Raw genomic sequence first — 15,220 nt, 5'->3', positions numbered from 1 at the left:
TGAAGATCAGTGTTGAGTGTTCTTGCCGGCTAATTTCTCTCAACGTCAGCGAGAGCCTGCAGGGACAAAGTGATTGAATTATGAGTGTGTGTATTAATGGCATGGCCACCAATTAGCCTAAAAAGAGAAATGGCATTAATCTTTAAGCCTAGTTCAAGTCTAGAGCAAACTTGGCACTGCTTGGCAAACATAATGGCTAAATGCTACGCTGTCGGCAAGAGAGAGGCTGAGGGTGCAGCAAGGTTAATCTGTCGATAACCCGAACAAAGACTCACTTTAATATTCCTATTTTATCACTGTAGCTCCTCAGAATGTGTGTGTGTTACTGTAAAATGAGCTGGCAGTGACTTGGTGGTGCTGTATTTTAAAATTTATAAAAGTTATGATTGCTAGCATTCCAATTTTATTTTATTTATTTAAATATTTAAATGATTGTTGTTGTGATAACAGCAGTTTAAAGGTCCTGTGATATTCTTATTGGCCAATGTTTTTACAAATGTGTTTACAATTAGGTTGTTGTACTTTATGGTACATTTACAACATAATTACACTACAGTACACACCACAGTACACAGCACAGTTTTGCTGTGATATGTGTATAACAAAAATATTTAATAAATCAGGAAAAGTTGTAGAAAACAAAAACATGTGCATCAGTCTTGTTTGTGGAATATCAAATTAATACATGATATTTAATCAATACATACTGTATCTCGTGTGTGGATATCAGTGAACTGCTGATCCGGTGGACTGACTCAAGTTGTTGGCAAGTTTCAACACTGGGTTTGACTGGTGGCGCAATCAGCCAGAAAAACAGACTCAGAGAGAGCGTGATGCTGTTGTCTCTGGTGAGGCACTGACGCTCTCTGGCCTATTGGTGTAACTACAATGTAACTGGATGAGAAAAGAACTCCATCTATCAGCTTGAGGAAAAAAAAGTAGCTCGACTCAGGATATCAAAAACTAAAATGGGATGAAATTTGTTCATTTATAAAACTGACAAATGCATGGTTTACACCAAATATAAACCTTGATTGCCTTTTTCATGTAAGAAGGTTAAACAACTCACTTTTTCAACAAATACAGTAGATGTACAACACAACTCGGAAAAACACAGCAGATATAAGTAGTAGATTTCAATAAAGAAATGTAGTACCCATGTACATTCTTAACTTTTGTTTTGTAGGACACAAATATCACAGAAAAAACTACATTTTGAGAGAAGTGAAAGTATAAGGGGGGAATTTATTAAAATTCACTTGATTCAAAAGTCATCATTGGCATGACCATGAGAAAACACTCTATGAACATGGACATTGACTTACTGTAGCTATATTCAGAATATTGTTAGAATAAGAAAAAGAAAAAACAAACAATTTTTATTATTTAGATAGCCTGTCGCCAACTCGGCTGGGATTAAAGCCTGTTTTCCTACTAATGTTTCGTCAACAATCTAGTAATAAGTAAATCTGAACTGTAATCAAATATTCAGTTGAGTCCTCCCCCGCTAGAGGGCGCTACCTGCGGGGAAGATAGAGTTTAAACGTCACGTGATCATTCATCCGCTAAATTTGAATTGTGTTTTGTTTCCACCATAACCAACAAAGGTTAGATCAATCGTCGTGCTTAAGTCTAGTGATATCGGAAATTTGGCGATTGGAAATTCAAAATAATGCATGTCAAATAGCAACGAAAGCTATCCATATTCATGAAAATGGTTTTATTTTGAAAGTTTAAACCGGACGTTTGTTTTAATTTTTTTTTTTTTTTTTTTTTTTTTTTTACACAAACATTAGAGGCAAAGGAACAAGCCCGCAGTCAGTCTCTCGACAGTAGCGATGAACCTGCAGCTTAAAGACTCCGACTTGGCTGAAACAGTTGAGAAGCTGAAGCAGAAATATTTGGAGAGGAGGAAACAGGTTCGAGTTTAAAGACAACTTCAAAGTATTGTCTCACACACACACACACACACACATTCGGCTTGTTTTGAAGCTTCGTGGTTACAGTGCTGTCCTATTGTAACAATGTAACTGTTGTGCATTATCCAGCATGTCCACTGTTCTGTCAGCGGTCCAATATGGTCGCTGCTACTTTACGCTAAAACGTGTGGTTGTCCTGGTTTTTTTAGTTGCCACCTCCAGAAGACATTGACGTCGCCTCAGGAACCAGTGATGGTAAGAGCAACACTCAGAGAACCACGGGTTCTTGATTGGGTTCTAGCAGGTCTATTTATAGTCTTTATCTAATTACACTAATTAGTGTAACCCCGAATCTAATCCTTGGCATAAAAAAAAAATGACAGACCTTTACTTAATATGTCAACGTTGCATTCTGTTCCTTGTTTCAGAGGCCGTGCGAAGGCTAAGTTTGGCCAACAGATCCAACCGGCCGAGCAAAGAGCTGAAATGCTACAGCGAAGCTTTGCATGAGCTGTTCAAAGCAGTCGCCAACCATCCTGACCAGTGAGTCTAATGAGATTACTCCTGCGAATACCGTTTCCACATTTGTGTTTTGCAGTATTTGTGCCTTGATCCAAGCCAAACGTGTCCCCGTCTCTCTTCTCAGGTTCGGCAGGGATCGTGGTCTGCACGACAGTAATGAGGACCTGAGTGGGGACTCTGCAGCTGCCCCACTTCAGGATTCTCAGGTGCATTTAACGGAAACAGGTGCGTGTGTCAGAGCGGTGTTTGTGCTCTCCGAGTAGAAGAACTGATTACCTTTTATAGCAAACCCAAAGTAGCAGATGCTGACAAGATAACGAATCATAGAATGGCCTCGGTGATAAGTCCTTGCATGTCATCTGAGTTCTTGCGATTAGTTTACCTACGTACCTGTTATTGCTGACATTTCTGACTGTTCCTTACAACCTGCTGCTGTAGATGGATAACGAGCTAGCCGTGGGCTTTACCTCTGTTCTACCTCCATTTGTCCAGATGTGAGCTTGCCCTCCTGCGTGTATGGTAGCCCTGGGTCCCAGGAAACTGAGACTGCCGGGGAATTGCAGAGAGCTCGGCAACTTCCTGTCTCACGCCGTTCCTCTTCCCTAGTACTAGCAACGGTGTACCAGGAGATGATGAGCATCTATGAACAACTAAAGGTGAAAGAGCACAACAATCGTAGAGATGGTTTATCAGTAAACTGGGGGAAATGCAACACAGAGACAGTGACTGGGTGAAAGTTTCCTTGTGTGTTATAAGAGGATACCTACAGATGTGAGTGTGTGTGTACAGAACTATACACCAACTAAAGAATGTTATATAGTATATAATGTATATTAATATCCATGTGTGTGTGTGTGTGTTTGTATACAGGCAGAGCGAGACAGCCAACAGCAGTGGGAGATGGAGCTGCAGGATCGAGAGAGGAGGCTGAAGCAACAGGAGGAGGCTGTTGGGAGGCTTGCCGGCCTGGAGGAGATGCTACTCATTCGTATACCAGCCGAACAGGAGGTGAGACACGTTCAACACAAGGAATGTGTTGAATGATTCTTGAGGACTTCCCATCACATGGGGGGGGGGGGGGATCCAGCGGAATGACTATTAAAGAATTTAAATAGCAAAAACTCAAGTCAGCGTAATGTACCTCTGAAGTGTTCAAGCGTCGTCGTAGTGGCTGCACTGTTTGATGTGTGTGTGTGTGTGTGTGTGTGTGCGTGTGTGTCACCAGAAACACCAGCACGAGGTCAGCCAGCTGCAGGATGTTCTTCGCGAGAGGACCAAGGAGAACAGGAGGCTCAGGTCCAGCTTCGACACCATCAAGGAGCTGAATGACAGCATGAAGAAACAGGTTAGAAGTGACCACATCCACACCACGAGAGTCTGTCTGTTGGCATCTTCAAGGTTTGACAAAGTCCTACAACATTCTATAGTTGCATTAACTCCAGGGCTGAGATGTTGCAGTGTCTTAAATAAACAAGTCTGCAATGAATACTTCTATTTTGACCAACAAGGCTACAGATCAATATAGTTAAAAGTCTTAATTTGATCAATGTGTTTAAATGTGCAGGTTGTATAACATGACATGAAGTGACCAAAGTGATTAAATACTCACTTCATTATGAGCGGAGGAGTAGAAGACTCACACCGATCAGTTAGTACCTTGGACCACAGGAGGGCGCTATGACATAATAATAATCCGTAAAGTGAAATCCCTGAGTTTGCGTTGTGTTTTTGGGGGTATAAGTGTGTATCTGGAACTAAAAGTGTTTTTGTTGCTTTTCAATGAAGCTTTTCTTTCTTTAAAAATGCTTCAAAAAGTTGGCCGACGCGATTTGTCTGCACTGAATGAAACACATGTATGTTTGTCTGCGCAGTGGTCTCGCATTGCAGATTGAACGTTTAGTGTTTTCACGCCAACAGTTGAATGAGATCAATGAACAGAATAAAAAGCTGGAGAGCCAATCCAAGAGGGTGCAGGCTCGACTGGAGAACTTGCAGGTGAGCACATATTCCCACTCTGCTGTGATGGTCTGAAACCCTAAAAAATAACTTTGCAAGCAGTTCTTTACTGTAGCATGGGGATTTGTGACATAAATATTTGTTATTTGTAATTGATTATTAATTGTTTTTGTTTTTTTCTCCAGAGGAAATACGAGCACAGCATTGCACAGAGAGGCTGTCCAGACGTTAAGAGCACAGAGTGTGTTAAACCATCCAGAAAGGAGAAACCTGCTGCGTGTGGAAAACCCAGCTACAAGGTAGTTCACCAGCTCTCGTGGGTGTTTTTTGTTACAGTCGGATGTAACGTCAATCGGTAGGATTTGCACACACTTCACACATATCCAAGCTGAGAAGAGTACAACAGTCCTTTTTCCACAAACCGCACTCATCCTGCCAGCTGACATGATGAATTATTAAACAATGATCGTTGTTGATGAAGAGGAATATCGGTGGATATACAGTTGAGATCTCAGCTCAGTAGCATTTTGAAGATGATATTTTCCTTTCCCTGGTCAGAGAACATTGAGTGAGCTAAACTCTCATTCCATCACTTTTTCCACAGTTTAATTAACAGCTTCAGGCTCCCCGTTGAACTCACGGTTTTGATGTAATGTTCACACTATTTCCGGATACGCCTGTATGTCCCGTGGCTGAACTTCAAATAGATATACTTATAACTTTTGGCCAGCTTTCTTTAAATCTCGAGGCGCTCATTGTGACTCCGTGCAGGACATATTGTAGAATCCAGAGGATAAAGGTCTAATTAAAATAACACCTTTTTAACTAAAACAACGTACGTTGCAGATGACTGCTTTAGAAATGGAATTTAACCCTTTTGTATTTTCACCCTCTCTCCTTCAGCGCAGCTCCAGTCCCACCCGACTGAAGCTCCTGGCCCTTCTGCTGGACTGGGTGCTCGATGGACAGACGTTCTCATCGGTCGCAGCAACCGAAGGGAAAGACGTCGACCAGCGTCTGCCTCCAGAGTTCGTTCTGAACGAGCGATGCCTCAAGGTGACATGTTTCGCTGTAGCAACGAGCAGTTCAATGCACATATCGCCGTCCTGTCGATAGATCGAGACGCATGAATTGCCTTTGGTTCCTTAGGTGCTGCCGTTATTAGCGGATCAGCTTCGTCACACTCCTCTGTCAGAACCTGACCTCGCCCTCAGCCTTCTTCGCCTCGTCCACTGGGCTTTAAGACACATGGACAGCAGCACACAGGTAAAGGACCTGAGAGTGATTTTTGGATATCCACCGTCTTCTGTAATAGATCATCTGGGTTGTCAAAAAGCAACACCAGAGGGGAGTGAGGTTACATTTTCTAACAGAACGCTTATTAAATCCTTATTTATTGGCGTTTGGTCTCGCAAGAGATAAGCGTTCTTCCACAGAAAGCTGCTCGGTCACTTTCACAACACCGTTGCAAGTGAAACCAAACACGACCCGCGGCTTTCCCTCAAGACGTGGCTACACATCAGAGCGGTACACACATCCACTTCAAGCAGGGGATATCCACTCTCTCGCTACATCTCCCTTCACTGCACGGCGGGCTTTAATGTGTGGCGGTCCTGTCGAGTTCCATCTTGTGTTCAGAGGAGAAGCGCGGTTATCCAAAGTCCCCCTGCCTGGTCTCTGTGTGTGGAGCAGCAGAGTCTAGACAGGCCGTCCCTGTCTTTGTATCTTTAAGGGTCACGAGCTCCTCCAGAGCCACCTATGACAAATACTACTCTACCGTTATGATGAAGATCATTGTCTGCGTATCGTTCCTATTTTATGTAGCAAAAGTAACTGAGCGCAAGTACGGTAACCCAGTGAATTCTGAACAATGTGTGTTTTCCGGTATGTGCGTGTAGCATGTGGCGCTCTCTGCCACGCTGCGGCGGATAGGAGAGGAAGTATCAAAGCCCCCGGTCCACTCAATGGGGCCTCAGTCTGAAGATCCAGACCTGCCCAGGCCCCACGGGGGGGCTGCTGGTGGCCCCTGCAGGAGCTGGCCCCTTTCTCGCAGCCCCTGTCCTCACACACGCATCCTGTCCACCCTCATCATCCTCCGCACCGTCACACAAGGTAACAACACTGAAAACACATGTGCATACTGTGTCTTTAAAATACAAACACAAAGCAGGATATTAAGATTAGAACAATAAATCAGATAAGCATGCGATTTTTTGCATTATAATTGATAGTGTTTGGTCTATAAAGTGTAAAAAAAAATTACCCATGACAATTTTCGTAGAGCCCAAGTTGTCGTCATAATAAAAATCATAATCAGACCTATGAAATGTGATAATGTGTGATGAATATTGTGATAAGTGGCAGGTTTTTACATTTGTAGTCAGATCAGCTGATCAGGGCATACACAGGTTGTTTTGGCCTGACTAACACTGAGGCACAAGAGATGACAACATCACTCAATAAATCACTGAAGCCTCAATAACTATTGAATGGATAGCCATGACAGTTTGAACATACACACATGGTCACCAGAGGATTATTCCTCACTGACGTTTCTGTAAGTGCCAACAAGAGGTTGATATTTGTTGGCAATTTGCTGAACGTTTGTAAATATGCTCGAGGTCCCCAGAGGATGTATCCTAATGACTTAGGTCGTACTTGAGTTTTTGTCTACTGCCACCAGATATTTTTGGTTCCAAGTGAAATATCTCCACAAACATCTGAATGATTTCTATGAAACCGGGGCAGACATTCATGCTCCCCAGAGGATGACTTCACCTTTGTGATCCCCTGACTTTTCATCAATCAATCATCTGCCGTCATGTCAAAATGTATTCATTTCTGTGGACCTCTTATGTCTATCTTACAATTTAGTTTTCTTTACAAAGAGCATTAGTCTCACACAGCCGCTAGCGTGGCTTTAGGCTCTTAGTCGAAAGGGGGCAAGGAGTTTTTAAGCTGCATCCATATTTTGCTCCCTGGCCTTCCCCACTAAGATTCTCAGTGCTCTCTGTGGGTGTACCGTACATATTCCGACATATTTCTATGAAGCTCTCCTCTGAACTGACCTTCCATCTGCTCGTAGTGCTCGAGGGCTCCCTCAGAATGTTTCTGTAGAGAATATTTGCTGTCAATCTGCTGACCTGGTTGTCCTTCTCCCCCTCTCTGGATTGATGTGAAAGCAGATTGGGTATAATGGAGAGATATGTGCTGGGACCTTACACATAATAGGAACCATTCGGAGACACGGCTAACCAAACTCAGTCCGGAGTGAAAAAAAAGAAAGCTTTTATCCCACGTCAGGTTGCATCAATCCAGCACGTTTGGTCATCCGAAAAGTATTAGTCTAAGAACTTCAGAAATTCTCGAAACTCTTTTGAGGTGATCCCACGGAAATGCTAACGGTAAATAATTTAAAGCTGAATTTAGAATCTCTTTATGTATAAATGTCTCTCTCTGTCCTGTCTGCAGCGGATGTGCTGGCCCAGGCTCTGGACAGTCTCCGTACCGACCTGATGTCTGAGGAGAGCCGAGGCCTCTTCGTCCGCTATGGAGGAGTGTGTGCGCTGCTGTCCGTGCTTCAGGCCGGCCGTGGAGGTCTGCACACACCTGTAGACGTCCTCGTGCAGCTGTCTGAACAGTCCCGTAAGCAGGAATTTGTCAGATGACCATTAGCGTAGAACCCATCACCCTTAATTATGAACCAAAGAAATTGTAACACTTTACTGCACTGAGGGAGTCCAAAGAAAGTCAAGGTATGAACCCTTTTTTTCGGAGTTAGGAACTCCCCTTCAGCACTTTAGCAGCTAGTTATCATTTTGAGACATCAGTGGATGGCACAACAACCTTTGCACTCTTGTCCATGATATGAAGTTAATTAATCATTATGTATATCTAAATGTCCAGCACCTCACTGGTGACCTCGAGACTTCTTTTTTATAAATGATACACTTCCCTTTGTCTGGGGTCAACGTGGCCTCGAAAGCTGCTGCGATCACTCCTCTAGCCCAGATTTATGGACCGTCTTTACTACCACATGATTGATGCCAGCTCCTCCTTCAGGATCACTCCACATCATCCTGACATAAAAAAAAAAACACATGTGAAAAGTGACGGTTTGTCTGAGCTCACATCAATCATAAGCACTGGTCATGCAAGAGATTTAAGAACATGTCACGAAACCTTGATCCTCCAGCACCTCCTGGCTCTTTTATGGACGGACAAAAGACTCGATGGAGGTGGAGAGCACAGCTGTGTTTCCATGCAGGGCTGCGAGCCGTATCATTTAAGATCTGCTGTGTGCTACAGTGGTACACAGCAGAGCCATGTGCTGGAGGTGACTGGGGCCAGAGGTGTGTGTGTGTGTGTGTGTGTGTGTGTGTGTGTGTGTGTGTCTACACACATACAGTTGTGTGTTTCAAGGGGACTGTAAGTCTAGCAAGTCTTGCTAATTATTGTGTTTTACAAGCGGTAATGAGGAGAGACGGGAAAGGTTTTCACCTGAAGGTTGCCAATAAAACCAAACCAAACAAAAAGGTCAGATTGTACTCTCTCACACACACACACACACACACATAAATTCAGTTACACAATACATCTCGCATGTTCATGGACCACAAAATGCAGTTGGACACCTCAGCACACACGTACACAGTCAGCAACAGTGTTTTACTGGCTTCTACTGAAACAGTGGGTACATTTACCACCAAACTGCTTCATGCGGTGTATTATGAACCCACTTTGTGTGTACATGTGTTCTTTTCATGCTCGCTACAGTAGAGTAGTGTTTGTATGTTTTCACAGAAACCTTCCCTGACCTGGTTAAACTACTTCAGACAAGGACTTTTCCTCTTTGTTTCTTACTATGTGAAGTGTCCCGCAGCTCTTATATCGTCCACCATCAAACCCATGAGGAGTGTGTGTGTGTGAGTGAGTGAGTGTGTGTCTGTATCCGTGTAGCCACATATGTGTAGAATGTATCACACATTAGAAAAGGTGAAGATCCACCAGAAGACTGGGCAGTGTGGGCAGAAGTGCTGCAAACATTCTTCAGACCCCGGGTCTTAATAAGACACAATATCTGTCCATCAGGGCTGGGAGATTTTGAAAAATAAACCAGCAAGTGGTCCAAAAAGTTAAGAATTAGTTTGTTTAATTAGTTCAATATCGCAGAGGAACATTGTGGCCACACAGTTTGACATTCGCAGTAAAAATCAATCTCAGGGTTCTTGGGGTTTGGACTGTAGGTCGGATGAAAACCATCACTATGGTCGATGTCTCCTTGTGAGGGGCCTGTTGCACAGTTTGTTTTATTTTTTTATTTTAATGTCTAAATGATTTATCAATTCTTCAAAAAGAATTGGCAGATTAATTAAGTAAAACAGTCTTTAGTTGCAGCCCTACACCTGATTATGTTCAGCTACAGGTACATAGTTTTGCCGACAACCATATTGTCCAGCCGCTATCAGCAGACATTACACTGAATACTTTCGTTTAGGAAATCTGGAGTTTGAAAGATGCCAAATGAGCAAGAAAACGCATAGTTATAAGGTCGTGTCAGTGATCCTATTCTTCCCCGTCTGATCCTCTGCTGTGATTGGATGCCAGCTCAGATTATATTCCCTCCCCCTTTTGTGTGGCCGAAGACTGGAGTTTCTTTTAAAAGGAGCAGGAATGTGACTTTAGCGGAAACAAATGTTCGTTTACAAAAATCTAATCATTTTAGGAAATCATGAGGTCCACATTTGTGGTTATTAAAAAAAGTGCAGCTCCCATCTGTGCAGACTGATGCCTTCGTCCTTTCTGTTTCATCTCCGTGTGTGTGTGTGTGTGTGTGTGTGTGTGTGTGGTTGGTTCATTAGAGGAATCGTTTCCATAATATCCTTCTATCTGTGCTCTGCTTGTGTTGGTGTGCTTGTAGGCTACTTGAATCCCTTCCTGGAGGCGTGTAGCTGTAAGGAGTTTTTCCAAACTGCCTCCCAACTTCTTAAAAACCCTCGTCTGGAGTTCCCAACGCTGGAGAAGCTCTCCATCCTTCTGCAGAAGCTCTCCAACATCAGGTAGACGCACTCCTCTCGATACTGATAACATCACACGCTGATCAGGGATGAACTTGTCTCTGATCATGGCGAGTAAATAACTGCGAGAAATGCAACAATACGCACTCTTATTTCTTTTACGTGTCCCCACAGACTGATAAAGAGTTAAGTATCTCGACAGCTATATGATGCATCCACACAAACGTTTGTACAGACATTCATGGTTCCCAGACGATGAATCGTTAGAACTTTGGCGATTGCTGACTTTTCTTCTAGCACCTCCACATCTGGACAAAGTTTAGTAGTGTGCATTTCCTGGACTCAACAGGTCAAGCGTGTGTCCGCTAACCTAGTCAACCGGTCAACAAGTGCTTTTCAAAACATTCAAATTAAATTCAAACCTCATTCTTGGCCTGATAGCTAGTTGTGGCAGACAGCTGTAGCACGCCGGTCTAGTACGGGAGCGTGACTGACTCATGGGACGAGGTTTCATTGAATGTCTTTGGACTGACGGCTTGTGGTTTTCTTTGATTTCTGTCCAGGAAGAACCGTCGTCTGTTTGAACGGTCCTCCCTCCACCTCCAAATACAAGAAGTTCATCACAACGCCAACCAGACGCACACGTTCCTCTGCCTCAACCTTAGGTCCATCCTCCACAACCTTAAATAACACACACACACGCAGGTGACTTACCTTGTGTTTCAGTGCGTCAGCACGTTGCTTGGTCTTTCATACCGTATGTGCTCAAACTGTTTTAAACATATTTCCAACGTTGCATTACTTCAAGTTTTCATCTCGCTCTACCTCAAATAACACATTCAGGCCGTTTCTTTATTTATATAATAATATATTGTTGAAGTTCTTTTGTCTGTCACGAGTACTTTCTTTACTGTTGTGTATTTTGTTGCACTTTGTGACCCGTCTTTCTGTGATGGAAACGACTGCCTTGCTTGCCAGTGGCCTTAATGGGTGTCTGGTGTGCTCGGAGGAAGAGAGGCTGGGACTGTGACGCTTTCTGATGACAAACACAAAGAACAGAAGGACATTAAGATCGGACTGCATGTGAAATGCTAAAATATGTTTTGTATGAAGTTGTCTCTGAATTTGAAAAAGGGTTTTTAAAGCCACTACATCTGAATTCCTAAATGAACTGCTTGTTAGTTATTGTGTAAAACTATAAAAAAGATAGAATACAGTATACTTGCACACTGGTCATCTTTGAGAGGCCCATAAATCATATTGATGAGTGGTGATAAATAACAGTTGCATTAAATCAAATCAATCCAATCAACTTTAAACTTTAAACCACCTTTTGAAGAAAACGTTCAAGTGTTTGAAATGAAATGTCGGGTCCAAATAAATTAGACCTGCTTCAGATAGTTTCAGACTTGGAAACTGTCTGTACCTGCACATTGCATTACAGTTAAAGTAGTTCCATGGTTGGAAAAGGATACACATGTAAAAATGAGTCAAACTACAATGGGAGATATACCAGTTTTGGAAATTGGACGAACTTCCATCATCCTTTAAAAGGGGCTGAACCGCGACAATATATTCATTATATTTACTTTTTTAAAGGTATTTTTTTTTTTTTTTTCAAACCGCCTTATATTCTTTTTTTCTTGCGGTTTGGAATCTTCTGGATCGTCCTATGTTCAACCGTGATAAAGGTTTTTGCCCATTAATGAAATGGAATGTAATTACCCCAAAGTACTTTGGTTTCTAACCACTTCTGTTTATTATGAGGCAGGCACCAGAGCACGCACACACACACACACACACACATGAACAATGCTAAAACAGAACTGTTTGTACACAAAATGTCTGGAAAGCTATTTATTTTTTAGTGCCCTTTTAAAAATGATTGCTCTGTTGTCAATAAGTAGTACAATTTAAATCCCCACTGATGGTAGAACTGAATAGCCAGGGCATCGTTATAGAGACCAGAGGGGGGGGGGGATTCACCTCCATCCTATAATTGAGTCTTTAGCCTACCTTTTAAATGATCTTCTTGCTGATAATTTTACTACCTCACCAACTGTCAACAGCCGTAAGCAGAGGAGATTATATTATAGATAACACATTTTGTTTTGATTTCCATATTGTGGCTGTTGTGGATTGTGTTGCATCTGGATGATATCAAACGGAAACATCGTGATCAACAGCAGAGGACCTTCTGCACACTGCACTCGGCGGCCACGTCAACAGTCATTCCTTCGCCGAGCCACCCAGGCTATCTGTCTCACCATGAACCCTCACAAATCCCCCAAAATCTCTGTTTGTTTTATGTCACTTCAAGACGGATGTAGTGTGGTTAATTAAAAAGAATCTGTCAAGATCATAATGTTACCATCAACGCTTTCTGCAGCATCCATCTCTTCTGCCTCACAGCACATCGGCTCTCTGGATCGAGTCACGATTGATCAAAACAAAACGGAGCTCGCCGTGAAGCCACTCCTCACTTTCATTCTCCGTCTACTTCATCTTTTGCTTAATTGGCAACGCTGCAATTTGGAGCTATTGAGCCGAGTTGTAACACATGAGAACTGGATCAGAGTTTAAGAAATGTAATAATCTCAGATAACCAATTAAGCAATCTTGTTATGAACACTTGAGACAGACATAATTCGTTAGGCTGTGTTCATTGCGGTTTGAATGAACTCTTAATTGTGTCCTGACTTTCCACCATCTTCATTTGCTCCTATTTGACGACTGCGCCTCACTACTTACGTCCAACTTTTGTGCAATATAAAGTTGACTTTTTATTAGTTGCTTAACCCTAACATACCTTCTCCATAGTTTATCTGCCACACGATCTGTCCCTCACCTTGACCATACCGTCGTTTTCATGCACAGACATTGCAGAAAGTGGGAATTTAAAAAATGTTGTCATTGGATGGGGAAAAAAACATGACATTGAACAGAATTTGTGGTTTTGCATAATCCATAAATGTTCTTTTCTACCCTAAAAGTTTGAATAAACATATTGCGGAATTAACATTTTTTTTTATCTTGAGGCTTCAGGAGGGCAACAACAACAACACTCTGAGCACGTTGACGGACAGTGGCGATGGAAATGATGGAATATTTTTATTTATTTTACTTTTCACTTTGGGAATTTTACTGTAATTGACATGAATTCATGCTGAAGGAATCTACAAACTTCTTCCAGCTGCTTTTTTAAGCTTACGGTTTGCTCCTCACATCGGTTTTGGGTGGAGTATCACTTTAACAAGGAATAATAGCGTTCATGCTTTCCTCCAGGAACTGTTGACGGCTGATTTATTTACTTTCATGACTTCAGTTAAGTCTGGTCTGCACTGCAGTCGGCGTAGCGGTGTCTGCTCCGTGTTCCCTAACACGCTTAACTCTGCCTACCCTGCACAGCATCACCCACACAGCTTTAAACGCTGATCTTGATTTATGTTTGGGGTTTTCTCACTGGACCAAAAATTACGAAAATTACCCCTAAAGAGTGGCCCTGCTCTGGTCTGGCTGGTAAACCTCATTAAAATGTTATTTGGTCGGTGGGAGGAAGCTGGCAGGGGGAAACATTAGCGGTTCCACTTCAGCACGACCATAAAGTCAAGTCAATCAGTGATTTGACGTGGCAGACCACCAAATGTATATTATTTCCACCAGCCGCAATATGTATAAATATGCTGCTTGAGTAATGCAATGAGCACATGGCAGCTCTGGTAATATACCTGACTGTAAATTAGCTAGTGTATGAAGGAGTTGTGAGTGGAAGCAGCTGTCTGGGGATGGTGGACAGGCTGGGATCACACTTGCTTGTTTTAACTCCTTTTATTCTGCTTTACTATCATTAAAATGGAATAAGAGTCTCGCATCTGAAACTGCGCTTTAGTATTACTGTTACTTCAAGTTTCTGCTCTTTCTTGCCAAGAGTTCGATTGATATCACTCATGTCTGTGCTTTAAATGTGGCACTAGATCCAGCAAGCGCTGAGCTTAGCACCTCTAACGCCTATAATTAGTACAATGTCAACATTAATTAATTGTTTCATGGGTGGCTAATTAGTGTAACGATTTGATTTTATTCCGTTAATCCATCTGTCCAGCAAAGGCTTTGCTGATTTCCTCCTCATTCCAGTCTTTATGCTAAGCTAAGCTTTATGCTAATCGATTGCTGTCTCCAGCTTTGTACTTGATGCACAGTGGTATCAATCTCCCCATCTAACTTTCGGCAAGAAAGCATATGTGCACATTCCCGGAAATGTCAAACTCTTCCTGTCGGGGTTCAAACACATGTTCTCCTCAAAACGACAAATACTCACCAAAGACTTGAGGGAGAACAGAATCAGGCAGGCTCAGCTTGGAGGTTCAACGTTGATAGAAACTCAAGCAGGATCTTTCACTTTGTTGCTGACCATCAGTATATGCCACAGTAGTTCCAAACACTTTTATTTTCAAATATATGCACTGCCTCCGTGCCAGTTTCCCCTTGTTATCAGATACTCCTGATATGTCCTTAAAAAAACAGTAGCAAAGTTGTACTGCAGCTATGGCTGTTGAAAGCAATTTAATTACGAAGAGTGCAAACACAGTTCAACCAGCGCTCCAGACAGACGCACGTTCCAATCCAAACACCTGGCTGAGGTCTGGACAGTACTTGCACTCCTGCTGTTTGATGTGTTTGCGGTTGACTGGTGGGGATGAGTGTCTGCATGCAGTTGCTGTGTTTAGGGTGAACGTGTTACTGACTGGCAGAGGTTTAATTAGTCGCATGGTTGGCACTCCTTGCCCTGAAGTGTCTCTCTATGGC

General features: G+C 42.6%; 1 protein-coding gene across 2 annotated transcripts; it reads left to right on the top strand.

Moving 5' to 3' along the window:
- The first annotated feature begins 1,768 nt into the window (after nucleotides 1-1,768).
- On the top strand, nucleotides 1,769-12,791 carry ccdc138 (coiled-coil domain containing 138). 2 transcript variants are annotated; one of them, XM_076108909.1, is made up of 15 exons: nucleotides 1,770-1,919; nucleotides 2,129-2,174; nucleotides 2,348-2,462; nucleotides 2,566-2,666; nucleotides 2,934-3,097; nucleotides 3,312-3,449; nucleotides 3,667-3,786; nucleotides 4,359-4,436; nucleotides 4,583-4,696; nucleotides 5,301-5,453; nucleotides 5,547-5,663; nucleotides 6,296-6,509; nucleotides 7,869-8,042; nucleotides 10,318-10,456; nucleotides 10,978-12,791. In XM_076108909.1, exons 1-15 carry the CDS (start codon nucleotides 1,839-1,841, stop codon nucleotides 11,102-11,104), a joined length of 1,881 nt encoding a protein of 626 aa, XP_075965024.1. In that variant the 5' UTR covers nucleotides 1,770-1,838; the 3' UTR covers nucleotides 11,105-12,791. The 2 variants fall into 2 exon arrangements, 1 of the variants encoding a protein (XP_075965024.1); XR_012959096.1 differs by lacking the exon at nucleotides 10,978-12,791 and having other exon boundaries at nucleotides 1,769-1,919; nucleotides 7,869-8,152; nucleotides 10,318-10,455.
- The last annotated feature ends 2,429 nt before the right edge of the window (nucleotides 12,792-15,220 follow it).

The sequence above is a fragment of the Anarhichas minor genome, unplaced genomic scaffold (assembly GCF_050575085.1).
Source record: "Anarhichas minor isolate MPS153535 unplaced genomic scaffold, ASM5057508v1 ptg000004l, whole genome shotgun sequence".
Taxonomy (NCBI): Eukaryota; Metazoa; Chordata; class Actinopteri; order Perciformes; family Anarhichadidae; genus Anarhichas; species Anarhichas minor.
Note: the sequence above shows the minus strand (reverse complement) of the source record. Positions and strands in the feature narration are given on the sequence as shown.